Consider the following 27639-nt stretch of genomic DNA (forward strand, 5'->3'; position numbering starts at 1 on the left):
TTCCCTGGGCGTTGCCACAGGGCTCCAGACTGGCCGTGCAGGGGAGACCTGTGGGGCTGCAACTGTCTGGGTGCAACTTCCGCCATAAGATCCTCACGTAGCCTTCGTGGAAGGCAGGGGATCTGATTTGCTGGGGGTTCAGTGGGCTTCCCAGGTGGCGCTAGTGGTGAAGAATGTGCCAGCCAATGCAGGAGACATAAGAGACACAGGTTTGATCCATGGGTGGGGAAGATCCCCTGGAGGAGGGCTTGGAAACCCACCCCAGTATTCTTGCCTGGAGAATCCCATGGACAGAGGAGCCTGGCAGACTACAGTCCATAGGGTTGCAAAGAGCTGGACACCATTGACTTAGCGTACACAGTGGATCCTGGGTTCTGCAGTAGTAACCCAAAGGCAGTAATAAGTAAATTCCTGGTGGTAGGAAGCAGTCCTGGAATGAATGATATTAATTCTTATGTAACACAAATTCCAAACTTGTCAGTGACCCACCACCACAACTGATATCAGGAAGTTATATTCCATCCCGCTGAACTAACTTGACATTGACACAGAATTTGACCATTCACAAAATACTGGGTAAATGAATTAGAAAAATAGAAAAGCAAAGTTCCTAAAAGAGGTTGAGTTTTTCCTTCTGTGTTCGCAGACACAATGAGAGGTAGAAAGAACTAAAGATGGAGGGGACTGACTGAAGGAAAACCACAAGGTCTGAGTCATTCATAAACCACATAGTAGGAAATTGAAGAGTTAAGGGCTTACTCCGCAAATAAATTCCCCAGATTTTGCAATATCCGGCTGGATTCCCTGAAATGATTAAAAAAAAAAAGAACCCACAACTTCATCTTTTACTTTAGTGTACAACACAGATACTGTGAGTGTTGTTTTATACTTAAAAAGAAAAAAAGTGGTTTGCAGTGAAAATCTTTTATCTTCACTACTAGTGTCCTAAAGGATGTTTGGATAGGACTTGAAGGGCTTGCAGTGTAATCCTTGGGCTATAAAAAAAATTTTTTTTTTCACCCTCGGGCTCTTGCTGGTCAAGGAATGACCTGCTTTGGGCAAAAGAGGAGCGCTTAAATGTGAAGCTCCTCAGGGATATGCTGATCATCTTAAAGTTGCCAACTGGAACCAGTGGTGCTGGACTGGTCTCTTTATTACCCATCATGTGTTCAGTACAAGGGGGAACAGAAAGAGCACTTCACCCAGTAACAGCGTCAACAAACTGAGATGTGTGTAAGAGGCTAAGAGGGCCAGAGGCTGGCATGACTTCACTTTCACGAGGGCAAATGGACAGAGAGGCATGGGGCAGCACCGAGCCTGCAGGCCAGCTCTGTGCCACCAGCATAGCAAGCTGCAGAAAGCCCAGCATGTGAACACATCTGGTTAGCCAAGGGCTCCTGCATCTGTCTCCTTCCTCGCCGAGGTGTGGGAAACATCTACGGTATACTTAAAATTTATTAAAGTGGGAGCCACTTTCATTCCATCTCATAGATTATAAATGGGCATTCATGCCTAATGAATGAGTATGTCTTTAGGCTCAAGATGAAGCAATGGCAGCTTAAAGAGGTAAAGAGACCACTTCAAGGTCACCTGCAAGGACAGAGTCAGGACTAGAACTGGCATTCATATCCCAGGTGAAAGTTATGAGCAACCTAGACAGGATATTAAAAAGCAGAGACATTACTTTGCCAACAAAGGTCCGTCTAGTCAAGGCTATGGTTTTTCCAGTAGTCATGTATGGATGTGAGAGTTGGACTATAAAGAAAGCTGAGCGCCAAAGAATTGATGCTTTTGAACTGTGGTGTTGGAGAAGACTCTTGAGAGTCCCTTGGACTGCAAGGTGATCCAACCAATCCATCCTAAAGATTGGTCCTGGGTGTTCACTGCTAAGTCACTTCAGTCATGTCCAACTCGTGCAACCCCACAGACAGGAGCCCACTGTCCCTGGGATTCTCCAGACAAGAACACTGGAGTGGGTTGCCATCTCCTTCTCCAGTGCATGAAAGTGAAAAGCAAAAGTGAAGTTGCTCAGTCGTGCCCGACTCTTGCGACCCCATGGACTGCAGCCTACCAGGCTCCTCCATCCATGGGATTTTCCAGGCAAGAGTACTGGAGTGGGGTGCCATTGCCTTCTCCTGGGTGTTCACTGGAGGAACTAATTTTGAAGCTGAAACTCCAATACTTTGGCCACCTGATGTGGAGAGCTGACCAATTGAAAAGACCCTGACGCTGGGAAAGATTGAGGGCAGGAGGAGAAGGGGATGACAGAGGATGGGATGGTTGGATGGCATCACCGACACAATGGATATGGGTTTGGGTGGACTCCAGGAGTTGGTGATGGACAGGGAGGCCTGGCGTGCTGCAGTTCATGGGGTTGCAGAGGGTTGGACACGACTGAGCGACTGAACTGAACTGATGTATCCTAAGTCAGTATCGTATTGTATTATGAGGAAGATAAAAAAAAAAATGACAGGAGCACATATAGCCATCATCCGCTATTTTCATTATCATCTAAAGCAGTGGTTCTCACCTGGACACACTCCCAGCCAGGGGACTTTGGGCAATATCTAGAGACATTTGGTTGCAACACCTGGATGCTGTGGGTACTAGTGGGTAGAAGCCAGGGATGTTGGTAAACATCCTACTATGAACAGAACAGCCCCTCAGAACAAAGAATTATCTGTCCCAAATATTAGTAATGCCAGGGTTGAAAGGTCAGTATTAAAAGAGAATGAAAAGGGGATATTTCAGGGACAGCAAGGAAGAGGCTTCAGGACGTTGGAGTCTGTGCTTTTCTTCGAAGCAAGTCTTGATAAGAAAGGAGCTCCAAGAGAAATCTGACGTTGGCTGTGACTGAGAAAGTGCACCTGTGTGTTTCTTCCTGTCCCAGACAGAGAATTTTAGGCCACCAAGGATTCCAGCTTCTAACTTATTCTTGGGTCTCTATAGACCAAGTTCTGAATTTTTCCTGAGATTTTGTCCAGTAATTCCCTATTTTCATTAAGCTTCGAAAGTGTTCTACTTCACTGCAGGGGGTGGGGGGAGAAAGCTTTAAGAGAAAAGTATTTAACATTAGAATTCTAATCTGCAAAACATTGGTCGAAGAGAATTCTTAGAATACTTGGTGTCAATTTGAAAAGAAGCTCTATTTAATCTGGAAGAGTTCCTACACAGGTAAGACTCTTATTCTATTTTCATTTGAATAGACAAGAATATTTCAGAATCCTTACATTATTTCGAAGGCTTTAGAAATTTCACTAATTTAGCGAGACCAAATTTAGGAAAATATTACTTGGTTTCCCAATGATGTATATCGCTTGTCAGAGTCTTTCTGTTTCTCTCAATAGAGTTGGAGGCCTATCATTATAATCTTTGTACTAAGGCTTTAGGATAGAGATGGGGTTTCATGAAGTAAACAGTACAGGGAAGTAAGGACCTTACATAATTTCATGTATCAGTTCTCCACAAAAAGCTTTCCTGGCATAAATTCGCTAGTCTATGTTCGAACTGCATAAAGAACAGTGCATTATAGACATATGCTTTTTGTGTAGCTGAAATTTACTTTTATTTTCATTTATTTATTTTTGGCCCTGCCCCATGGGATCTGCTACTGTTGCTGCTGCTAAGTCACTTCAGTCGTGTCCGACTCTGTACGACCTTGTAGACGGCAGCCCATCAGGCTCCCCCGTCCCTGGGATTCTCCAGGCAAGAACACTGGAGTGGGTTGCCATTTCCTTCTCCAATGCATGAAAGTGAAAAGTGAAAGTGAAGTCACTCAGTTATGTCTGACTCTTAGCGACCCCATGGACTGCAGCCTACCAGGCTCCTCCGTCCATGGGATTTTCCAGGCAAGAGTACTGGAATGGGGTGCCATTGCCTTCTCCACATGGGATCTAATTCCCTGAAAGTGTTAGTCACTCAGTTGAGTCCTACTCTTTGTAGACCCCATGGACTGTAGTCCCCCAGGCTCCTCTGACCATGGGATTCCCCAGGCAAGAACAGTGGGGTGGGTTGCATGTGTTCCTCCAGGGGATCTTCCCAACCCAGACCTCCTGGGTCTCCTGCATTGAAGATGGATGCTTTACCGCTGAGCTACTAGCGCTCATTACAACTAATCCTTTCCAGGTCTCCAAGGTAACACTGTGTAAGGGGAAATAGGCTTGCAGAAAAGCAGGGATCTACAATTGACCCCACCTGCTCCACAACCCTGGAACAGCTGAGTTTCAGTTCTCTACTTTTCCAAACATCAGTCCATCAGACTTTCCTTGTTTTCTTTTCAGATGGTGAGATTCCAGTTAGCCTGAAATTAATGATTAACAGTTGCTATTTGAAAATGTGGTTAAGTGCAGCTTTGGCCAGCGGGCATCCTCATTTTGAGTTTAAGGAAATGGGAACCCACCCCAATATTCTTGCCTGGAGAATCCCAGGGACGGGGGAGCCTGGTGGGCTGCCATCTATGGGGTCGCACAGAGTCAGACACGACTGAAGCTACTTAGCAACAATGGTTAAGAAGTGAAGAAGTGAAAGTGAGGTCACTCAGTCATGTTCGACTGTTTGCAACCACATGGACTGTAGTCTACTAGGCTCCTCTGTCCGTGGGATTTTCCAGGCAAGAATACTGGAGTGGGTTAAGGCACACAGGCAAATTTAAGTTCTCTAAGCTTCTCTCTGGTCACTTGTTGGGATACACAGGAAAACGAGAGAGAAAAAAAAATCAGTGTATTGAAAAAGCAAGCACCTCTACCAGAGTACATGTTTGATATGCAAAGATTTTAAGTACTTTGACAGGCATTCTGCACAAGGAAATGATGTTACATCACACTGGGAATCAGTAAAAGTAAATATTAAAGTTAAGTGAACAGTACCTGCAAAAACTCATTGAGAAGAGGATGGCCATTTTGGAAGACAAAAAACATTCTTATTAAGAATCACAACAAACAAGGTGTTTCAGGTATGATTTCAAAAATTGTTATTTAAGAGGTCCCTCAAACAATTATTCCTTGATGTGCCTTTTTCTGTGGAGTTAAAAATTTTTTACAATAGAGAATAAAACGTGTCTGATTTAATATTTTGGAAGTTTTTAGTTAATACCCATAAGCAATGTGGGAGGAGATTGCAGAATGGAAGAAGAGTAATAGTTTGTACTCAGTAGCAAGTATTTTAGGAATTGAAAAGATGCTCAAGAGTAATATGAACACATCAGAAGACAATCTGTCTCATAGATTTCCCTTGAGACAGGAAAACTGTCTCAAGTTTTCCATAGAGATGTCAATTCAGGGCTTTGTGGAGATAAGTATGTGTGTAGAAGACCAAGACAATCTAGGAATATATTTGCAACCTCATTTTAAAAATAGAACATTTTAGAAGTAGAAAATCAATTATAGCTTCTTTGATAGATTTAGAAAAGAAACTTCAACAATGGAAACAAAGGAAATGAATTGGAAGAGAAGATAAATACGGAAAAATGGAGATGGAGAGAGGGTCAGATGATCATAAGACATGTCTGATCAATAGTGAGCTGGAGGCAAAGAGAGGGAGGGAAGGAAGGAAAGGGGACGACCCTTCTAACGGTTCCTCCCAATCGTGAAGGTGCTGACCACTGCACAAACAAGCATGTTGAATATTCTAGGATTGGGGGGGAGATAAAATTCAGCATTATGATAAGGAGCTCTGTGACTCCTATTGAATTATTTACTCCTCTCCCTCCACATTTCCTGTAAACTCTGACTTCAGTAAATTAATTAAAATTCATGTCTTATGTTGTAAACATATGCACATTTTTCATTTTTTGTAGGATGAATTTATTATACCAAATGGTACATTTCACTTTATTTGCCTCCGTTGCTGGTGGTAAGTACAGTTTTATCTTTAGTGCGGACTGGAAATAGCTTGGTTCCCCGACTTATGGATTAGAAAACAGGAGGGCATAAACCCAAAAGGGAAAATCACACATGGTCTTATTAATATTTTATTTAAGAAGGTCTAGTGGTGGGTCTAACCCTGCATGGTAATTACAATCAAACTAGTCATGAGTGCTAATGATATTCTGAGAGATCTGAAACGGTAGTTTTTTCAGATCTGCTATTTTTATTATGCCAAAGGCACAGGTCCTGTGGACACGAATGCATTTTGCTCCTACATTAGCCGTGGAAAGATATGCCATATTTTAGTTAGAAGTTAGTGAAAATGAAGTTGAAATTTCTCCTCATTTAAGTCCATGGACTACATAATCCTCTAAGCCTCTAGTGGTAATTTCTACTGTTTTTTTACGTGTATACTTTTCCACATACTTACTGGCATGTTGGTTATTACTGAGGTAAAATGATTTATTTTTAGTTTTACTTATATTTTTGTTGCTACAATAAGTTTGAGTTATATTTTGTTCTGCCCAAATATTTTAATTTTTGTTATATATATATATATACTATATATTTAAGAAGACCAAGGGTTATATCTTAGTATTTGTCAAGGAAAATATACCAAGATTAAAAACTCCAATACCTTTATTCAGTGATTAAAATAGCAGTGACCTAAAAATCCACAATCTGGAATATTAGATGTTTCTTTCTAGAAATAGAAGAAAATTTCAATTTTATGTAATTTAGTTTTGTTTGTATTTTTAACTTATTTATGGTTTCAGTGGAAGGGGCTTCAATAATTTTTCTAAGAGTCTAAAGTTTTTGTTACTAAAATGACCTATTTATTTGTTTGGCTTTGTTTTAGTAAAATATAATTGATGCACCACACTGTATATGTTTAAGGTCTACACCACAATGATTTTACTTACATACATCATGAAATGACGGCCACAATGTGGTCATCATCTCATATAGATACATTAAAGAAACAGAAAAAAAATGTGCCCCTTATGATGCTATCTCATAGGATTTACTCTCCTAACTTTCACATATAACGTACAGCAGTGTTAATTACATTTATCATGTTGTACATTACATTTCTGGTACTTATTTATCTTATAACTTGAAGTTTGTACCTTTTGACTTTTTTTTTTTTGGCCATGCCATGCGGCATGCAGGGTCTTAGCTCCCCAGCCAGGAATCGAACCCAGGCCCTCTGCATTTGGAGCACGAAGTCTTAACCACTGGACTGCCAGGGAATCCCCCTTTTGACTATCCATATCCAATACCCTTTTCCTCCAGTGACTGTCTCTGGTATACACAAATCTGATCTCTTTTAAAAAAAAATGTTTATTTTTAAAATATACTTGATGTACAATGCTATGTTAATTCCTAAAAACAAAGCAAGTGAACAAACATAATGAGACAGAAACAGAGGCATAGAAACACAGAACCAACAGGTGATTTCCAGAGAGGAGGCCGTAAGGCGAAGAGAGAAATAGGTGAGGGTGATTAAGAGGTCCTCACTTCCAGCTGCAAAATAAGTGATTCATAGTAACAGACTGTGCAGTGTGGGGAATATAGGCAATAACTTTGTACTATCTTTGTATGGTGACCGATGGTAACTAGATTTGTCATGATGATAAACTGAAATGTACAGAAATATCCAATCACTATGTTGTGCAACAGGAACTAACATAGTGTTGTAGGTCAATTGAACTGGTCCATTTAAAAGAGTGAAGTGACATGATACCTTATCCCCTCAAGGGCCATCAAACGCTACCCAAAGCAGTAGGTACCCAAAACTGCGTGGCTACCCAAAGGCTACACGGAGCCTTACACAAGCATGGTGTTTAGACATAGAGAAGCGATGGGGAAAGGAAAAGCAGAGACCATTCTAGACCTGGATGGGGTCCTAGAAGGTGTTTTTGCCCGAAAAGATCTGAGAAACAAATCAATTACTCGCAAAGCACCCACATCTCCGGACAATCACTCAGAAGCGCCGTTCTATTGAGACACACATGCCGTTTCATAATTTTCTTTTCTATCTGTGGCTGCTTATCCAATAAACTAAAAGTGTTGATGGCCCTGGTTTCTAAGTTCTGGCATATTTCCCGTTAAGTAGACCTATTTCACATGCCTTTGTGAGATTATTACCTGATCAGACATGTGCCCCATAAAATCCAAAATCACATGCGCCATGTATTACGACCTAGAGTGTGTGACCACGCTGTTCCAAGATGCCTGCTTTAAAGGAGGGGACATCACTGTGGCTTTCACGCCAAACGCCAAGCACTGCCAAATCACCTGCACCCACCATCCGAGGTGTTTGCTCTTCACTTTTATGACGGAATCATCATCCGAAGATCCTACCAAGTGGTAAATGTTTGCTTTTCTACATAGAGGAAATAGATTGTATATGACAGACAGTTACCAACAATGAACTGTCATCTACCATTTTATAAAACTTGACGTTAACATTGGAAAATGTATGTTCCTTCAACTGAAATACTAAATATTTACAGAAGAAAGAGCAGCATTTAGGCAGGTCAGGAGGAACGGCCGTGCCCCTCTGTGTGGACTTTCCAGCTCTCTGGTGGTCTCAGTATTAACGGTACTCTCTGATTTTTTTCTACTTTAAAGCCAGTTCATCATTTTGTTCTTTGCCTTTCAATTGATTACTGATACTTTAAGTGAAAGTGAAGTCGCTCAGTCGTGCCGGACTCTATGCGACCCCGTAGACTGTAGCCCGCCAGGCTCCTCTCTGTCCATGGGATTCTCCAGGCAGAAATACTGGAGTGGGTTGCCATTTCCTTCTCCAGATTGATACTTTATATTATTCAAATTAGTATATTTCCCTCAATGATGTTATTAGAAAAAAAAATCACTGTTTATAAAGGCAATTTAAAAGAATAGTACAATGATTTCATATCATCCCAAGTCTTTTCGTCATTTTGGTCTTCTCTATTATGTATGTGTAGATGTCTAACCATTTGAAATAATTTGAAGCCATCATAATATTTCACCCTTAAATATTTCAGCATATATTATCATACACAAAAGACATTAAATATTAACAAGAATCCCTTTATATCATCTCAGTTGTCCTTCCAATGTAATTTACAGTAATTAACCAGAATCTTATCAAGATTCACAAATTACATTTGGTGGTTTTGTCTCTATAGTCATATTCTTAAAAATCTTGGGACAGTCCACCTACCATTTTTGTTTTCATATTGAGTTTAACATTTAATAATAAAGCTTTACAGCAGAATGACATTATCAACATCTTTATGAATTATTGCTGCATTCAGAGTATTTACATAGTTCCCTGAACTTATAAAATGTACTATTCTAGAATTTATGACTGAGGTTGGCAAAGTTTTTCTTAATAGGCAGAAAGTAAATATCTTAGGCTTTGTGTATCCAAAAAATCAAGGATATTATATAAATACTTATATAATGATTCAAAATATAATCACTGAAAACTATAGAAACCATTCTTAGCTCATGAACTATATAATGAAACAGGCAGAGAGCTGCATTTAACCTAAAGGCCATAGTTCACCCACTCCTATTTCGTGTTTGGAAGGAAAATTTTATGTCCTTTTTTCAATGTCAAGATGTTGGAGTGAAAACCAAATTCACAGTCTCTTAAGAAAATATTTGTTTTGGCATGAGATAGAGGAATGTTTCCTTCTCTTTGACTCTCTGTGGGCTGACTTTTAAGATCCGTTATAAAACATACATTTTCACCCAGTAATGTTATTTCTTTAAAAAAAAACAGGTATACTTGCCTCCTGAAAGACAGTGTTACAGGAACACTGCCAATGGTGAATATGACAGGAGCAATTTCTGGATATTCTTCCAAGCAATGCTTGCACCAAATAAGTGGTAAGACGTCTTGCTAGAATTGATATTGATTAGTTACTGTGATGTATACAGGCAGTTACACCAGCTATGGTTTTATGGCTATAAAATAAAATCCTGCGATATGGAAACAAACCCTCTCAGCGAAGCACTCTTCACGCAGAGTAAAAATTGGCACACATGCCTGTCTTCCCCCACCACTCCATATGTTGTGCTTGTGCTTAATCACTCAGCTGTGTCTGACATCTTGTGGCCCCGTGGACATAGCCCACCACGCTCCTCTGTCAGTGGAATTTTCCAGGCAAGAATATTGGAGCAGGGTGCCATTTCCTACTCCACAGGATTTTTCCGACCCAGGGATAGAAGCCCTGTCTCTTGTGCCTCCTGCATTGGCAGGTGGATTCTTTACCACTAACGCCACCTGGGAAGCCCCATCCTATTACAGGTCATTAATATTTATCTCATCGGACACATCCAACTACATCAGGTCATCATTCATTTTTTCCCCTCTCCTTTCCAGCTTAAAGTTTTATATGAAAGTCCTTATTAAATACATTAATTCAAATCAAGGAAAGCAGCTATAAAGGTTGAGATGACACTTGCCATAATAGTGAAATAGATACTAGTAGTATAGGTTAATTAGTGAATCAGTCCATTAGTGGAGTGAAGGAGACAAGAGAGGCCAGTTCATAAAACTGAAGCAGAAATGTACAAGTCTCATGCTGCTGCTGGAGAAGGCAATGGCACCCCACTCCAGAACTCTTGCCTGGAAAATCCCAAGGACGGAGGAGCCTGGTGGGCTGCCATCTATGGGGTCGCACAGAGTCGGACACAACTGAGTGACTTCACTTTCACACATTGGAGAAGGACATGGCACCCCATTCTAGTACTCTTGCCTGGAAAAGTCCCTGGATGGAGGAGCCTGGTGGGCTGCTGCCTATGGGGTTGCACAGAGTTGGACACAACTGAAGCAACTTAGCATGCGTGCATGCATTGGAGAAGGAAATGGCACTCCACTCCTGTATTCTTGCCTGGAGAATCCCAGGGACGGTGGAGCCTGGTGGGCTGCCGTCTATGGGGTCGCACGGAGTCGGACACGACTGAAGCGACTTAGCAGCAGCACCATGTTGCTGCAGTATAAGAAGACAATGGCATCCTCTTACTGTTTCCATGGAAGAGTAGGAATTGAGCAGATTAAAATAGAATTAGAGGATTTCTGAGAAAAAGTCAGTGAAAGAGCAAGTCTGGAGGAACAGTGGCTGAGACTGAATGATCATACTTGACCCCAGAGACTGGAAAATACCCATAGATTCTGATTTTATTTCCAGCTTGCAACAAAGATGTGTATGTGGACCTAAACATGAAGGGGATGAACTATAACAGCTCTATTACCCAGAGTGCTCAGGAATGCCAACAGAGGTGTACAGACGACACGCACTGTCATTTTTTTACATTCGCCACAAGTCACTTTCCAAGCATAAAGGATCGGTGAGTGAGCTATGGGCTGATGGAAAACAAAACGGAATTCTTTTTTTTTTTTTTTCCTATCAACTTGATGTCAAATTTTATTTTTAACCCATGCAAGACAATTCTAAAAATACTAATACTATAGATTTTTTGGTGAAAAATGTATTTAAAGTCTAGCTTGGATGCACTTCCTTTTATAATACAGAATCTGTCTTTCAAGGACACTTACCAAAAATGTTAAATCCACCTCTTAGCTAATTTATTGTTGTTACTGTTTAGTCTCTTAAGTTGTGTCCAACTCTTTTGTGACCCCATGGACTGTAGCCTGCCAGGCCCCTCTGTCCATGGGATTTCCCAGGCAAGAATACTGGAGTGGGTTGCTATTTCCTTCTCCAGGGGATCTTCCTGACCCAGGGACTGAACCTCTGTCTGCTGCTAATTTATAGAGTGCTACATTTCTTAATTGGCAATTTTAAAACAGTTGCAATGGTCAGTTAGTTCCCTTCTCAACCTAAAGGATGCTACAGTCTGAACTGGTAGAATCAAAAAGAAAAACCTACTCAGATATCCTCCCAAATAACTATTCCCCACCTGAGACAAAGTAACGGAAACCTATGTGAAATACTTTAAAACTTGTCCCGCTACTAGATTTTGAAATATTCCAGGGGTAAATATATTATGTAAAAATATAAAAGGATCTGATTTGCAATTGATTAACTTATTTTCTCTTGAGAAATATTTTTAGGGAAAAATATCATTAACTTTTCAATTTAGAAATATTTGAGATATTTTGGATTTGTATCAGTTCAGTTCAGTTCAGTCGCTCAGTTGTGTCCATCTCGTTGCAACCCCATGAATTGCAACACGCCAGGCCTCCCTGTCCATCACCAACTCCGGAGTTCACTCAGACTCACATGCATCGAGTCAGTGATACCATCCAGCCATCTCATCCTCGGTCATCCCCTTCTCCTCCTGCCCCCAATCCCTCCCAGAATCAGAGTCTTTTCCAATGAGTCAACTCTTCACATGAGGTGGCCAAAGTACTGGAGTTTCAGCTTCAGCATCATTCCTTCCAAAGAAATCCCAGGGCTGATCTCCTTCAGAATGGACTGGTTGGATCTCCTTGCAGTCCAAGGGGCTCTCAAGAGTCTTCTCCAACACCACAGTTCAAAAGCATCAATTCTTCAGCACTCAGCTTTCTTCACAGTCCAACTCTCACATCCATACATGACCACAGGAAAAACCGTAGCCTTGACTAGACAGACCTTAGTCGGCAAAGTAATGTCTCTGCTTTTCAATATGCTATCTAGGTTGGTCATAATTTTCCTTCCAAGGAGTAAGCGTCTTTTAATTTCATGGCTGCAATCACCATCTGCAGTGATTTTGAAGCCCCCCCCAAAAAAAGTCTGACACTGTTTCCACTGTTTCCCCATCTCTTTCCCATGAAGTGATGGGACCAGATGCCATGATCTTAGTTTTCTGAATGATGAGCTTTAAGCCAACTTTTTCACTCTCTTCTTTCACTTTCATCAAGAGGCTTTTTAGTTCCTCTTCACTTTCTGCCATAAGGGTGGTGTCATCTGCATATCTGAGTTTATTGATATTTCTCCCAGCATTCTTGATTCCAGCTTGTACTTCTTCCAGCCCGGCGTTTCTCATGATATACTCTGCATATAAGTTAAATAAGCAGGGTGACAATATACAGCCTTGACGTACTCCTTTTCCTGTTTGGAACCAGTCTGTTGTTCCACGTCCAGTTCTAACTGTTGCTTCCTGACCTGCATACAGATTTCTCAAGAGGCAGATCAGGTGGTCTGATATTCCCATTTCTTTCAGAATTTTCCAGTTTATTGTGATCCACACAAAGGCTTTGGCATAGTCAATAAAGCAGAAATAGATGTGTTTTCTGGAACTCTCTTGCTTTTTCAATGATCCAGCGGATGTTGGCAATTTGATCTCTGGTTCCTCTGCCTTTTCTAAAACCAGCTTGAACATCTGGAAGTTCACGGTTTACATATTGCTGAAGCCTGGCTTGGAGAATTTTGAGCATTACTTTGCTAGCATGTGAGATGAGTGCAATTGTGCGGTAGTTTGAGCCTTCTTTAGCATTGCCTTTCTTTGGGATTGGAATGAAAACTGACCTTTTCCAGTCCTGTGGCCACTGCTGAGTTTTCCAAATTTGCTGGTATATTGAGTGCAGCACTTTCACAGCATCATCTTTTAGGATTTGAAATAGCTCAACTGGAATGCCACCACCTCCACTAGCTTTGTTTGTAGTGATGCTTTCTAAGGCCCACTTGACTTCAAATTCCAGGATGTCTGGCTCTAGGTGAGTGATCACACCATCATGATTATTTTGGTTGTAAAGATCTCTTTTATATAGTTCTTCTGTGTATTCTTGCCAGAAATTGGATTTGTATAGGGAGGTACAATTATCTGGAGCTTCCCTGGTGATTCAGGGGTAAAGAATCTGCCTGCAATGCAGGAGCCATAGGAGGTGTGAGTTCAGTCCCTGGGTTGGGAAGATTCCCTGGAGAAGGAAGGGGCAAACCTTTCCTGTATTCTTTCCTGGGAGACTCCATGGATAGAGGAGCCTGGCAGGCTACAGTCCATGGGTTCGCAGAGAGTAGGACATGACCGAAGAGACTCAGCACATACATGTACTACACTTATCTGAAATCCAACAATGAAAGAAGAACTCAAGATGACTAGTATTTGGATTTTCACATTCTGGTCTACACATTCACAAAAAGGAGATGAGCGGAAATAAAGCATCAAAGATTTACTTGAAGAAAAGCAATGAATGATAACACAAGATGAAGTTCTCAAATCAATAATTAAGGTTTTGTGGTTTACCTTTAGCTCAGCTCAAAGCCACCTTTCTACATATTTTATATGTAAGATTCAATGCAAAGTGAGCAGCAAGCCAGGACATCAGGAGTTGCTAGGTATTATTAGAAAAGTTAAAATGGTAAAATTGAGACGAGCTTGAGAAGTCTTTAATTCCGTCTCCACTCTTCATGTCACTACCCATCTAAAGCTGTCATTTTACTGATGAAAAAATAAAATGGACAAAATTCACAGAACCACCAACTCCCAGCAGAGATGGGACTCAAGAGCAGCTGTCTAGTCTCTCAGATCAAAGCTTTCAGAGCAATTCTTTAGCTTCCATGCCCAGGCCATCTCTAAATGTGATTTTTTTTTATTACCTTATAGTTTTCCTTACTTGCATTTGGAGGGATAAAATAATTTTCCATTTTGGTCTTTATTCAGTAACACTTGTCTGTTGAAGAACACCCAAACAGGGACACCAACCAGCATAACGAAGCTCCATGAAGTGGTATCTGGATTTTCTTTGAAGTCCTGCGGCCTTTCTAACCTGGGTAACTCTTATCTTCTTAATGAGGTAGTTTAGCCATTCAGTGCTAATGATATGTACAGTAGGCCTCACTTAGGATACCAATTTGTGCTCCCTGGTAAAATGGATCCATTGACCTTTTATTTTCCTCATGAAAAAAAATTCCTGATGTTCTATAGGATAAAAATTTATATTGGAATTTAAAGCTTACAGCAATCACTTCAGTTATCCTAATTTTAAAAATGTAAAAGATCTTGGGATAAACAAATCTTTTAAAGTTACTAGGAAGACCTTGTTTCTTTAGAGCCGTTTTAGGTTCGCAGCAAAATTGAGAGGAAAGGATAAACATTTCCCTTTACCTCCTGCCCAGACACATAGTCAGCCGCCCCTATTACCAGCATCCCTCACCAGATGGTACATTTGTTACAACTGACGAGCCAACATCATAATCACATCACAATCACCCGAAGTTCAAAGCTTACATTACAAGTCACTCTTGGAGTCATACATTGAATGGGTCTGAACAAATACATAGTGGCACGTTTCCATCATCAGAGTACCATTCAGAATACTTTCACTGCCTTGAAATTTCCCTGTGTTCTGCCTGTTCATCCCTCCCTCACCTCCCAACAAATGTTTATACGGAATGTATGAATACCGTGAGTGGGGTTTTACTTTTACCGATGCTACCAATGGACTGACCTTCTGAATATGCTTTCTTCTGCCGTGCAGCTTGCATTAGGGACGTTTTCCCGAGAACAGCGTTTGTGGACATCACCATCGACACTGTCGTGGCCCCAGATCCCTTTGTCTGTCGCAGCATTTGTACTCACCATCCCAGCTGTCTGTTTTTTACCTTCTTGTCTGAAGAATGGCCAACAGCATCTGAAAGGTAAGGAGTTAAGATTAAGGGTCATGTGTTATCTTTTAAAACAGTTGATCAAAACCCACCCTTGAAAATTCTGAGCAACTACAAATTTTATCTAAATGTCTCTCTAGAATAGATAAAAACCGCAAGGAAGAATCCTAGTGCCTCTCTTTCCATTTCCCACTCAGTGACCACAGGACTTTTGCTTTTCTTTAGGTGAGGGAGGTCTTTGCCTTCAGCAAAAGGACAGCAACAGAGGATGAGATGATTAGATACCATCAGCGACTCAATGGGCATGAATTTGAACAAATTCCGGGAGATGGTGAAGGACAGGGAAGCCTGGTGTGCTATAGTCCATGGGGTCCCAAAGAGTCGGAAACGACTTAGTGACTGAACCACAGTGGCAACAATGAGAGGGTTGCTAGTTCTGAAGAGAAGGAAGAAACTAATGATAGTCACTGAGAGGTATCTCAGCCCAATGCCTGGTTTAAGATCATTGATACAGGAGTACAAAGAGCTGGAAATTGCAGTGACCCGTCAAATTCAAAGTGGAGAGTGGGGCAGACAGTAGCTTTCATCAAAAGAATTGGGCATAATGGTGGAGGATGCTTCGGGAATTTCGGCCATTTCCCTAATGATGCATATTAACACAGGGAACTGTAATAAAAGCATGGAAAACTGCTATGATCATCAAAAGGATGTTTGTTGCCCCCATTAACAAAATTCACTTTAAAAAAAAGGAGAAATCATCTTAAGACTGTTTGCTTTAAAATCTAGGTTGTAGGTATTATCTGAATCTGAATTCTTAAGAGTTCTTGGCATTTGCTTGACATGGCTGTTCATTCCTGGGGGGAGTGTCCTCCAGAGAAATTCAGCCAAAATAAGCCCTTGAGCTCCTGTCCATCAAGCAAGGCTGTTTTTTTTTTTTTTTTTTTAATCTGGGGAGGATATAACTATAGAAGTATCAATAGTAGGTTTGTCACATGAGAATATCTTTGCTACTTTCATTTTCTCAAAATGGTTCTAAACATGGGGATGCGATAAGTATGCTCAATAGATTAAAAATCTTGTACTACTTGGGCCAGAGTGGAAGTAAAACAGAAGTGATTAGATTGGGATATATTGTTAACGTAGAGCCAGTAAGATTTGTTGATTGAATACCAGCATGAAGGAAAAAGTCAGCAATGGCTGCAAAATTTTTTGGCTCAAGAAAGTTGGAAGGATGGAAATACCAATGAAGAGATGAGGGAAGATTTCCTATAGAGATGATTTCAAGAGGGAAGAGGTGTCTGGTAGTCAATGAGAAAGAAATATCGAATTGGCAGTTAAAAAGAGAGATTTAAGTTAGTGATTAGGTATCCCCAGCTGGTAATTAATGCCGCTGAAACTGAGGAGATCATCAAAAAATTGAATAGAGAGAAGGAGGGCACAGATTGAGCCTTAAGGCATTAAAAATTTCAGAACTTAGAAAGATGCCTTTGTAAGGTGTTATTTTGTCTTAATCATGGTTCTCTTTCTTTCATATTCCATTTATAAAATTTCCAATCAATACCTATAAGAGGAGGTATTTGATCATCATTACAGGATGAGAGAAGAACATGGGTGCTACAAGCCAAGACTTGGCCTCTTAAATTCAAATTAATGAATATTAAATAGAACTAAATCTTCATTTCCTCAGCTGTACTAGCCACATTTCAAAGACTCATCATATGGCTGGCTAGTGGCTGTTGTAGTGACTAGCATAGATGTGGAGTGTTTACGTCATTGCAAAAACCTCTGTTGGACATCACTGCCCTGGACTGTGATTTTGTACTAGTTAGGAAAGGTTCCTTCCTCCCAGAGAAATGCTGCCTGGGTGTGGAGCCTGCATTTATCTCTGTCTAAGCCTACAGCAACTCTTCAGTAGCAGATTTCTAGGCAGCGTGAAAATTCTTGGATAGTTGAGATAGTCTAGGAAAGTTGAGAGAAAGGAAATGAAAAAGGAAGGTGCTAGGAACAGTGATGTTGAACAGAGCAAGCTCAGAAAATTGAGAGGCAGTTTGGAAAATGTCCGCCACCTATGCAACCTAGAGTCTGACTCAGTGTACTTTGAAAACGGAAACCCCTTCCCTATTAAATACCAATAGGAATTGATTTCTATATGCGATATGAAAATGTCTTCTTCTTTGATGCGGTTTACATGGTGCCTCTTGACGTCCCTTTTTCACTCTTAGAAATCTGTGTCTCCTTAAAACATCTGTAAGTGGATTGCCAAGCGCACGCTTTAGAAAGAACAAAGCCTTTTCTGGTTTCAGTCTACAAAACTGCCGGCACAGTGTCCCAGGTAATCAGTGCAAGCTCTTCCTTCTGATCAAGGCCAGCAAATGGGCGGGAAGGTCTGCATTCCGCATCTCAATCTGTGCTTCTGCCGTGCAGTGTTCTGCCATTCTTCATTCTATCGCCACACTGAGTTCTTGGGAGAAGAACTGGACATCGTAGACGCGGACGGGCATGAAGCCTGCCAGAAAACATGTACCAATAGCATCCGCTGCCAATTCTTTACCTATTCTCCATCTCAAGAATCGTGCAACGGAAGGAAGTAAGACCTGTCAAGTCCCATAGACGCTCCTGTCCCAGCTTGTTGAGAGATGTGTTATGTTTATACCATTTTGCTTCCAACCTGCAGGGGTAAATGCTACTTAAAACTTTCTGCAAATGGATCTCCAACTAAAATACTTCATGGGACAGGAAGCATCTCTGGATACACATTAAGGTTATGTAAAATGGATAATGGTGAGTTTAACGTCACTTGAAAAAAGTAATAACCTGAAGGGGTTATTTTATCCTGAGTATGTCATGACTAAGAGAATCAATAATAGCCACAGAGGGGAGAAAATTAGTACAACAATGAATGTAGTTACAATTTTCTGTTATTTTCACTGCTGTCAATCAGGCTGACCTGTTTTAAAGGTAAATATTGGGCTTTAACTAAACTCTGCATTGCCTGGCATTAATTAAATATATGTTATAATCCCTGGGTCAAGAAGATCCCCTGGAGAAGGGAATGGCAACCCACCCCAGTATTCTCGAGAATCCCATGGACAGAGGAGCCTGGTGGGCTATATAGTCCATGGGTTTGCTAAGAGTCAGACACCACTGAGTGACTAACATTTTTTGCTTAAACATTTTATAATTTGATACATTTATATAACCCAGTATTTCCTGGTGAGGCTCAGGTTTAGTCAACATTTTTATGTCTGTTTGTTGATATCAAGGTCAGTGATCTTTCTTATTATCCTTTATAATAGAAATATCAACCAGCATCTTGATTAGTCATCTTCTTTCTGTTGGTTGTTACTTGATCTTTAATTGAAATATAAATAATCATCTTATGTTTGGAAAATTATGTTATATATACAAGAAATATTCAGTAACTCCTTCTCCAGGGCCTTCAGATTTCCCACAAGTGTTCAGAGTATTTATGAATATTAGCAAAAGTTACAGTAAAACCTTATTAACTTGTAACAATGAGTATGAGAGTAGAAATAAAAAGATTATCTATATTAAGCAAGACCTATAATAATATAAAAATGATAATACCAGATCAGCAGTACTTCTATTCCAGGGGCCAATTTCTAAGCATAGTAACAAAACAACACTAAGGGATAGAATAAGAACATTTCTCCCTACACGCATTCCTCCCTAAATTATCGTAATAACCTATGACGTCTTTAGTGTTCATGATTTACATACACTGCATGTTTCTAGACTTTTATTGCTTACTGCCCAATATTACAATGCAATATAAATTAAGTTGCAGCTGAGATTTAATGAGTGAAATGGACGTGATAATTATGCTTTGTAGTAGATTTCAAAGTATGAAAATCTTCTGTGTCAGAAATACTGGCTCTACTGAGAGGTGAATAAATAAATCCTGAGGTTCTGAGAACTTGTTTTGTAGAACACACAATGTTACACTGTGTCCAATATTACCCTCCTAGCTGGGAAATTCTGCCTTCCTAGGGTTTAGAGCGGAGAAGGCAATGGCACCCCACTCCAGTGCTCTTGCCTGGAAAATCCTATGGACGCAGGAGCCTGGTAGGCTGCAGTCCATGGGGTTGCCAAGAGTCGGACACGACTGAGCAACTTCACTTTCACTTTTCACTTTCATGCATTGGAGAAGGAAATGGCAACCCACTCCAGTGTTCTTGCCTGGAGAATCCCAGGGATGGGGGAGCCTGGTGGGCTGCCATCTATGGGGTCACACAGAGTTGGACACGACTGACGTGACTTAGCAGCAGCAGCAGCAGGGTTTAGAGGGGCTCTGATGGGACTCTGGATGGTTCTAGCTTCTTTACAGTCAGTTGAGTTGTATCTCATACCTTCTCTGTTTTTCTTACAATAAATTTCCCTAAGACAAAAAGGAGCATTTACGATCTTTCTATTGTCCTGGTGCTACCAAGCAGTAGAAAGGATGGAGTCGATTTTATTGTCAGTAATGGTGACATCGCTTTAAAAAGGGGAGCCAGCACTTACACCTTAAATTGCAGAATCCATTCTCTTCCCTCTTTCCTTTCTAATGTTCCTTATGCTTCTAATGTTCTAATGTCCCTCCTTATGTTCCTTTCTAATGAATCTATGGACTCTGGTCTCTAAAGGTTACAGACTATATCAGGTGTAGACTGACAGATAAACAGAAACTATAAGATAAAGGAAAATAAAATCTTATGTCTTTTTAATGCACCTTCTGATATAAGTGAAATGAGTTGATTAGGTTTTACTGCATTAGATTAAAAATGTGCTAATATGCAAGGGAATGTCTGACTGAGACATTTATATCTTTCACTGTCATTGGTTTATACTATAACTTAACTTTCTGAAGACACAGAGCAATTGCCATCCAAAGAAACATCTATTAGTCCAAAATGCAAGGCCAAGCATGGGTATTTTCAGCACTTTGTTTGAACTCAGAAATGAACACTGAGATCTATAATTCATCTTAACAAGGTCTTTATATATATTAATATATTTTAGTTACTGCTGACATATTAATTTTCCAAGTCAAGAAAGAAACTGAGGGGTGAGTTTGAATCAAAGTCCTCGGAAATATCAAGGGTCGAGCATAAAACCCCAATCTGTCAACAAGACCAAAGGGCAGAAGCTGTTCACAAACAGAAGAGAAGCCGGGTTGGGGTGTGGTGGAGCTGGAGGGGCCAAGCGGGCCACAGGGCAGCTGGGGTGGAAGGGCACTGGGAGGAACCGGACAAAGGCTGCAAACGGTGCTCACCTCTAACCAGAGCTCTCAAACGTCAGTGAGGCTGATCAGAACTTAGGCGGTCAGGGTCCACTGTCAGAGTTTCTGATTCACAACGTCTAAGGTGGGGCCCAGGAACAATCATCTCTCACAAATTCTCAGGTCATGCCTGGGAGGTCGGTCTGGGGGCCACACTTGACCACCATTGCTTTAAAAGAATCGCTGGGGTTGTCATTTGAGGGAGGGTAAGCCTTGAAGTCCCAGATGAGACATTATTTTGTTGTTGTTCAGCCGCTCGGTTGTGTCTGACTGTTTGCGACCCCATGGACTACAGCATGCCAGGCTGCCCTGTCCTTCTCTATTATTTGGGGCATTATTTGGGAACGTGCAATTACAAGGTGAACCACTCATTCAGGTTTCATGCTCATATCGTGCTTTGCCAACTTGAGTCTAAAGTATCTTCAAGTGAAGGTCACGGTACATTATTGAACCCAGGGAAGGGCATTCCCTGCGTGCCTGAAGGAACGTTAACTACTGATAGAAAATGAAGATTTAGGAAGTTACTCACTGCAATCCTTCTGTCGTAGTGTGTACAACCAAAATCAAGACCAGAATTGTTGGAGGAACCCAGTCTGTTCACGGAGAATGGCCGTGGCAGATAACTCTGCACATGACATCACCCACCCAGAGACACCTGTGCGGAGGCGCCATCATCGGAAACCAGTGGATACTAACAGCTGCTCACTGTTTCAACGAGTTCAGTACTATTGCTGGTTTTACTCGTTCACCATGCTCATGCATATATTAATATTAAATCTACTCTAGTATTTTATTTCAAAGATGTCAATTTTCCTATTTGCTAAATTAATTTTGTCTTTAGTGGGGAAAAAAGTAAAAAGGAAGAGCTGTTCATATTCTATACCAGCATCAGAAGAGGTGCAGGAGCATGGCTGTTTGACTCTATAATATTCCACTTTTCTGGCTAAATGTAGACACATCCCCAGGGGACTTCTGCTTACCTCCTGTTGATTATATCACCTTCTGTGCACTGTCCTGGGCTTTAGGTTTAGGACTAAACTCAAAGAAAATGTCCTGCTTCCTGGATGTGATTTCCCACTTATTCTCCCTCTCCGCTCTGACTCTGTCTCCTCCTCCTCCTTCTCCACTCTCTCTCCCTTCCTCTCTCCCCACCCCTCACTCTATTTCCAGACACAGAAAGAAGGGTTTATTATACATCATCATATTGGATTCCCTACTTCAGTCATTTTCATTACTGGCCAGATATAAAAGCTCCATCGAGAGCATGCAGACTGTGCGTATCCCAGGGAATTTTAGTTGACTAGATTTCCTCTTTGCACTGCAGTATCTTCTAGGTTGTTTTTAGACTCAGATTTGTGGTTTTGTCGGTTTATTTTTATCATTATGCAGCTTACTCATAACTCAAAGATCTGAGGTCATTAGTCTCTTTTAGCTTTAACATATGGGACAGTGGGGTGCCAGAAAGTATGAGTGAATTTCTCAGGGTCACAGCCAATCAATAGCCGCACCTAAAGTAAAACCCAGAACTCTGTGTGTGTGTGTGTGTGTGTGTTGAAGGGTGGAAAAAGTATTCATTGATGTTTGTGCATTTAATATAAGGTAATTGATAGCCCAGGACCTTCCATAAAAGAGGACTATGTGACTGAAAAATCTTAGCAGAAAATCACTTCTTTCCACATAAAAGCCCCTCACTGGCTAGGAATAGTTAGTTAAATAGCACTGTATCTCAAAAGGTTGGGAATTATTTGCTAACGGAATTCTCTTTTCCTCTCTTGCTTACTCCTTAGGGTCGAGTCACCTAATGTGTTGCGTGTCTATAGCGGCATTTTGAATCAATCAGAAATAAAAGAGGATACATCTTTCTTTGGAGTTCAAGAAATAATAATTCATGATCAATATGAAAAGGCAGAAAGTGGATATGATATTGCCTTGTTGAAACTAGAAACAGCAATGAATTACACAGGTATGGAAAATTTCAAACAGAAAGTTGTCTACAGTGATGCTGGGGTTCACACTCCCAGGTTCATGGCCTGACCTTGGCAATCCCTCCACGTATTACTGTCATTAAAAAGGGAGAAGGGCTGCAAAGCTCCCCTTTCAGTCCATTAAGACTGAATGCTGGGATCTTCCCTGGTGGTCCAGTGGTTGAGATTTTGCCTTTCAATACAGGGAGTGCAGGTTTGATCCCTGGTCAGGGAGTTAAGATCCCATGTGCTGCATCCCACAGGCAAAACAAATCAGAGCATAAACAACAGAAGCAATATTGTAACAAGCTCAATAAAGGCTTTCAAAATGGTCCATATTTTTTAAAAATGCATATGCATATAAAAGGCTGGCATGCTGTCCTGATGATTGAATCTATTTTTTTGTGGGGAGGGGTTCAAATGGCAAGTTTTCTTCAGATTCACAGAATGACATGACTTCATAATATATTGGAATGTTAGAGATGATTTATATCTCCTTTTTCAGCAAGAAAGGATGGCAAGTCAGAATGAGGAAGCAGTTTCTATAGGATCCCAGACCTCGTGAGAGTAACAGAGTTAATGGAGCAGGCTGTCTCTTGTTCCCTCATCCTTGATGTGTGATAGATAACTCTGACCATGAGGAATGAAAACGCATGACAAAGAGGAAACGAAAACCCGAATATAATAACCTGAGAACACACCCTAATCATAGAAAGTGAAGGGAGAGAGTTTTCCTGGGAAATGTGATGTATTCTGTTTCTGATAACTAAACTGTGATTTTTAAAATTTAGATTCTCAAAGGCCCATATGCCTCCCTTCCAAAGGAGATAGAAATGTGATGTATACTGAATGCTGGGTGACCGGATGGGGATACAGAAAATTAAGAGGTAAGAAACTATATTTTTCTGTGTGCTACAGCTGAAGATACAGAACACAGTTTAATCACAACATTTTCTGCTATCTCAAGTCACACAGCTAAAATGAGAGTAAAATAATAACATTATTCAATTGCAGAAAGTGTATTCATAAGGATGGAAAGGCAAAAATCACCCAAATGAAGACGATACCTCACCTATTTGATTGGAAATTTTAAATATGACAATCTCTTTAAAGACTCATTACTTTCAATGAAGTGTAATTCAAAACCTAGCACTTTTCGGTAAATGTCTTAGCCTGTTATCCAATTATTTTCTCTGGAAAGTAATTCCAGTTAGAGCCGTAATTAATTTTGAGCTTAATTAACATGAACAAAATGGTACAACAGTGAGAATAACATCTTCTCTACACGCTGTGATTACAAAGGTCTGTGAGCTAAACCTGATTTTTGTTTTCTTCTAGATTTTTAAATAGGTGCGGTTTTGATTTTAAATATAGGTACTTATATTTAAATTTATATTATATGTATGTGATTATTCCATTTATAAATCAAAATTTTATTTTAGACAAAATACAGAATACTCTCCAGAAAGCCAAGGTACCCTTGATGACAAATGAAGAATGCCAGGAAGGTTACAGAAAGCACAGAATAACCAACAAGATGGTCTGTGCTGGCTACAGAGAAGGAGGGAAGGATGCCTGTAAGGTAACCCTGTCTTCAGCCAACTGAATAAACTCAAATTGGAATGTTTAATGCATTAAACTTTTTTTAATTTTTAAGTTAAATTTTTTTACTAATTTATTTATATCTGGCTGCACTGGGTCTCTGCTGCTGCGCAGGGGCTTTCTCCAGTTGCAGGGCCTGGGGACTATTCCCAAGCTGCGGTGCTCAGGCTCAGTAATGTGACGCGTGGGCTCCGCTGCTTCGCAGTATGTGAGATCTTAGTTCCCAGACCAGGGATCGAACCCAGCCCCTACCCACCACTGCATTGGCAGGTGGACTCTTAATCACTGGGCCACCAGGGAGTCCTCGGTTTGGTGCATTTTTAAAAAAAGTCTTCTGCCAATGAGCAGGGAACACAGTGGGTTTGTTTTTTCCTTACCCTAAAACCTGACGTGGATAGATTGGTATAGGGGGCAGGTAATCTGCTTCTTTGAAGTTTATTAAAGGGCCAAGACAGAATTTCAGGTGAAATCACTCCCAGGGCAAGGTATTTAAGATGTGAAGTCTGAACTGATCTGCGTGCCCTTTTCTTTTCTCTGTTTGTCACAGGGGGATTCGGGGGGGCCCCTGTCCTGTAAACACAACGAGGTGTGGCACCTGGTAGGCATCACGAGTTGGGGTGAAGGCTGCGGCCAAAAGGAGCGGCCAGGTATTTACACCAACGTGATCGAGTACATGGACTGGATTCTGGAGAAAACGCAAGGCCCTTGAAAGGGTCCTCAGAGACCATTCGACTTCCTGAAGGGTAAATCGGATCATTCCCTGAAAAGGGTTTGGATTTCACTGAAGAAGACACTGCACCTTCATCTTCCTCCACAGGCTACAATTCTGAGACTGTAACAGACTGGAGGGGTTGGGTATTAGTAAGAAAAAGCAAACTGTCATGCCCCCTAAGCTCCCAGGGTTCCGTGATGATCAGAGTCTGACTTCAGTATCCAGGTTCTGTTTTGTTGGCTATACCTCTCCTAAACCAAGGATATACAATCAAGATATTAAGATATTTAAAGATGAAAGCATAGCCAGATAGACCAGAAAAGGATCAAGTGGCGGCACCAAAGGATTGGGTTGAACTGCTCAAAGAAACCACTGTAAAAAGGTGTGGTGAATGAAACATGGGAAGCGGAGAAAATAGGAACCAGGACAGTCATCATCCAATCGCAAGATTCTGTGCTCTGCGTACGGGGAACTCTTTTGGGAAAAAAATAACTGAATTTGATGGCAGGTTTCAGAATAATCAAGAATTCTTGTCGTTAATTTTTAAATGGGTTTGGGTAGAGACAAGCTATGAATAAGTGAGAGTGTGGACTCCAGAATTTCTGTAAGGGAAAGGATTAAAAGCAGCAATCCACCTGGAAGTGGGTCCTCTGTTTGTGCATGGATTTCATATGCATTTGGCATAGTTTTGGGTACAGGAGGGCTGGTGAAGATGAGGGGGGTAAGCTAAAGACTTTAGACAACCTGCCTCTGTGAGTGTGGGTTCACAAATCTACATTTGTAGATGATAAATGTATTGGAGAGAAATCAATGTAACATACACCAGTCCTACAGGAGACAATGATTTGGGAACACATGGATGGGAACAGTAGTTTTTTCAGCATTTTCAAGGCAGCACCTTGTATTCTCAGTACTGGGATGTTCCCTGTCATGCAAATATTTACATGGTTATTGTTTTTGATAGTCTAATAATCTAAAATTTGCACTATCTCCAACAGTTTTCAATCCATGCCAACAACCTGTGTCAAGATTCTGTCTAATATGCACCGTGTTGATTGAGCAGACTGGACTGGGGGGAATACGGTGGTGAGCCAGTCAATATATCTCTACCTTCATGAAGCTTCCAGTCTGGTTAGCGGGAGCCACAAAAAGAAAGTAATTACACATGTATAAAATACAGAATTTTAAATGGAAATGAGGAGGCAGCACAGGGTTCTATGAGAAGGGAAGGGAAAAGAGAATTTGGGGCAGGTTCAAAGATTGGGATAAAAAGGAATTTTCCGAGGAAGACCCAGTAAAAACAAAAGCGAAAAAAAAAAAAAAAAAAAGACCGGAATGGCATTAAGACCTTGGCTACTGTCCCACCTCATTAAAGACTCAGGGAAACTTTGCTCCATTTTGACGAAGAGGCTTGTCCCAGCTGGTCCTGTTGGACCCTCTCCTCCCTTCACCCCCTGGGTCCTCCTCATCCTCTCATCTTCTGCTCTTACAGGCTTTCCCCACGGCCCACATCAGAACGGGGCAGAATGGGCCTGTCCCTGTCCTTGCGCAAGGCGCGTTCCCACATTCTGGTTAAGGTCTTCAGAGTTCACATGTAGAGACTTCACTACTGCCCTAGGCTCCAGCAGCCGTGAAGGGTGGCGCCGTGCTCTGGGGGTCGTTTCCTCTCTCAGCCCGCCTCTCCCCGAGAAGGCCTGAAGCTGCCTGGTACCTTGGGGACGGGGGGCGCTTCTGGGGGCCTCTCCTGACATCCATCCCATTTCCCTCCAGGAGTGTGTATGCAGTGATCATCCATCAGAGCAGGCAAGCTTCTCTTTCCTTCTGTCCTTCCCAAGGCCATCTACAAACTGAAGCTAACTCTTCCAAGCAATTTTTCAGGAATGTGCCTGTGTGTGCGCGTGCGTGTGCGCGTGCGTGTGCGCGTGCGCGCGCGCGCGCTCATGCTGGGGTGGGGGGCGGGAATGAATGAAAAGGAATATTTCTGATAACCGCAACACTTAACACGCACTCAGCTTCACTGTTTGTCTGGATCTTGATGATCTCTCATCTTCAGATGCAGATTTAGTTTCTTAGGGCTTGGGTAACACATTGCCACAAGCTGAATGCTTTAAAACAACAGAAACTCTTTCTCTCACCATTCTACAGGCTGGAAACCTGAAGAAATCAAGGGTCAGCAGGGTCATGCTTCCTCCAAGGCCCCCAGGGGTGGGTCTTCCCTGGTCTCTAAATTTTAAATTAAGGCCATCTTAGATCTCTGGGGGACTTTCCTGATAGCTCAGTTGGTAAAGAATTCGCCTGCAATTCAGGAGACCCCAGGTCAATTCCTGGGTCGGGAAGATCCGCTGGAGAAGGGATAGGCTACCCACTCTGGTGTTCTTGGGCTTCCCTTGTGGCTCAGATGGTAAAGAGTCCACCTGCAATATGGGAGACCTAGGATCGATCCCTGTGTTGGGAAGATCCCCTGGAGAAGGGAAAGGCTACCCACTCCAGTATTCTGGCCTGGAGCATTCCATGGACTGTACAGTCCATGGGGTTGTACACGGTCCAACACGACTGAGCGATTTTCACTTTTGTTTAGATCCGCAGGGCACTCAGGTGTGAAAAAAGAGTCCTGACCACTGCACCACCAAGGAATTCTTCAGTTAGGAGCTTCTGGAGCAGCCATGTG

General features: G+C 41.4%; 1 protein-coding gene across 2 annotated transcripts; it reads left to right on the forward strand.

Annotated features, from left to right (window-relative positions):
• Window positions 1-4860: 4860 nt before the first annotated feature.
• LOC101116630 (coagulation factor XI) lies at window positions 4861-25612 on the forward strand. 2 transcript variants are annotated; one of them, XM_027962555.2, is made up of 15 exons: window positions 4861-4951; window positions 5795-5850; window positions 8075-8237; window positions 9646-9752; window positions 11057-11216; window positions 14469-14578; window positions 15286-15445; window positions 17635-17744; window positions 17837-17999; window positions 18087-18193; window positions 21242-21410; window positions 22481-22656; window positions 23449-23544; window positions 24100-24239; window positions 24807-25612. In XM_027962555.2, exons 2-15 carry the CDS (start codon window positions 5796-5798, stop codon window positions 24966-24968), a joined length of 1878 nt encoding a protein of 625 aa, XP_027818356.1. In that variant the 5' UTR covers window positions 4861-4951; window position 5795; the 3' UTR covers window positions 24969-25612. The 2 variants fall into 2 exon arrangements, with proteins under 2 accessions (XP_027818356.1, XP_060262922.1); XM_060406939.1 differs by having other exon boundaries at window positions 24100-24234.
• Window positions 25613-27639: the final 2027 nt, after the last annotated feature.

The sequence above is a fragment of the Ovis aries genome, chromosome 26 (genome assembly GCF_016772045.2).
Source record: "Ovis aries strain OAR_USU_Benz2616 breed Rambouillet chromosome 26, ARS-UI_Ramb_v3.0, whole genome shotgun sequence".
In the NCBI taxonomy this organism is placed as follows: domain Eukaryota; kingdom Metazoa; phylum Chordata; class Mammalia; order Artiodactyla; family Bovidae; genus Ovis; species Ovis aries.

Excerpts from the sequence above, each read along its gene's own strand:
- LOC101116630 (XM_027962555.2), top strand. The coding sequence starts at position 5,796 with ATGAATTTATTATACCAAATGGTACATTTCACTTTATTTGCCTCCGTT. Across the intron at positions 17,745-17,836 it reads CTGCCGGCACAGTGTCCCAG|TGTTCTGCCATTCTTCATTC; the intron begins GTAATCAGTGCA and ends TCTGCCGTGCAG. Across the intron at positions 23,545-24,099 it reads GGGATACAGAAAATTAAGAG|ACAAAATACAGAATACTCTC; the intron begins GTAAGAAACTAT and ends ATTTTATTTTAG.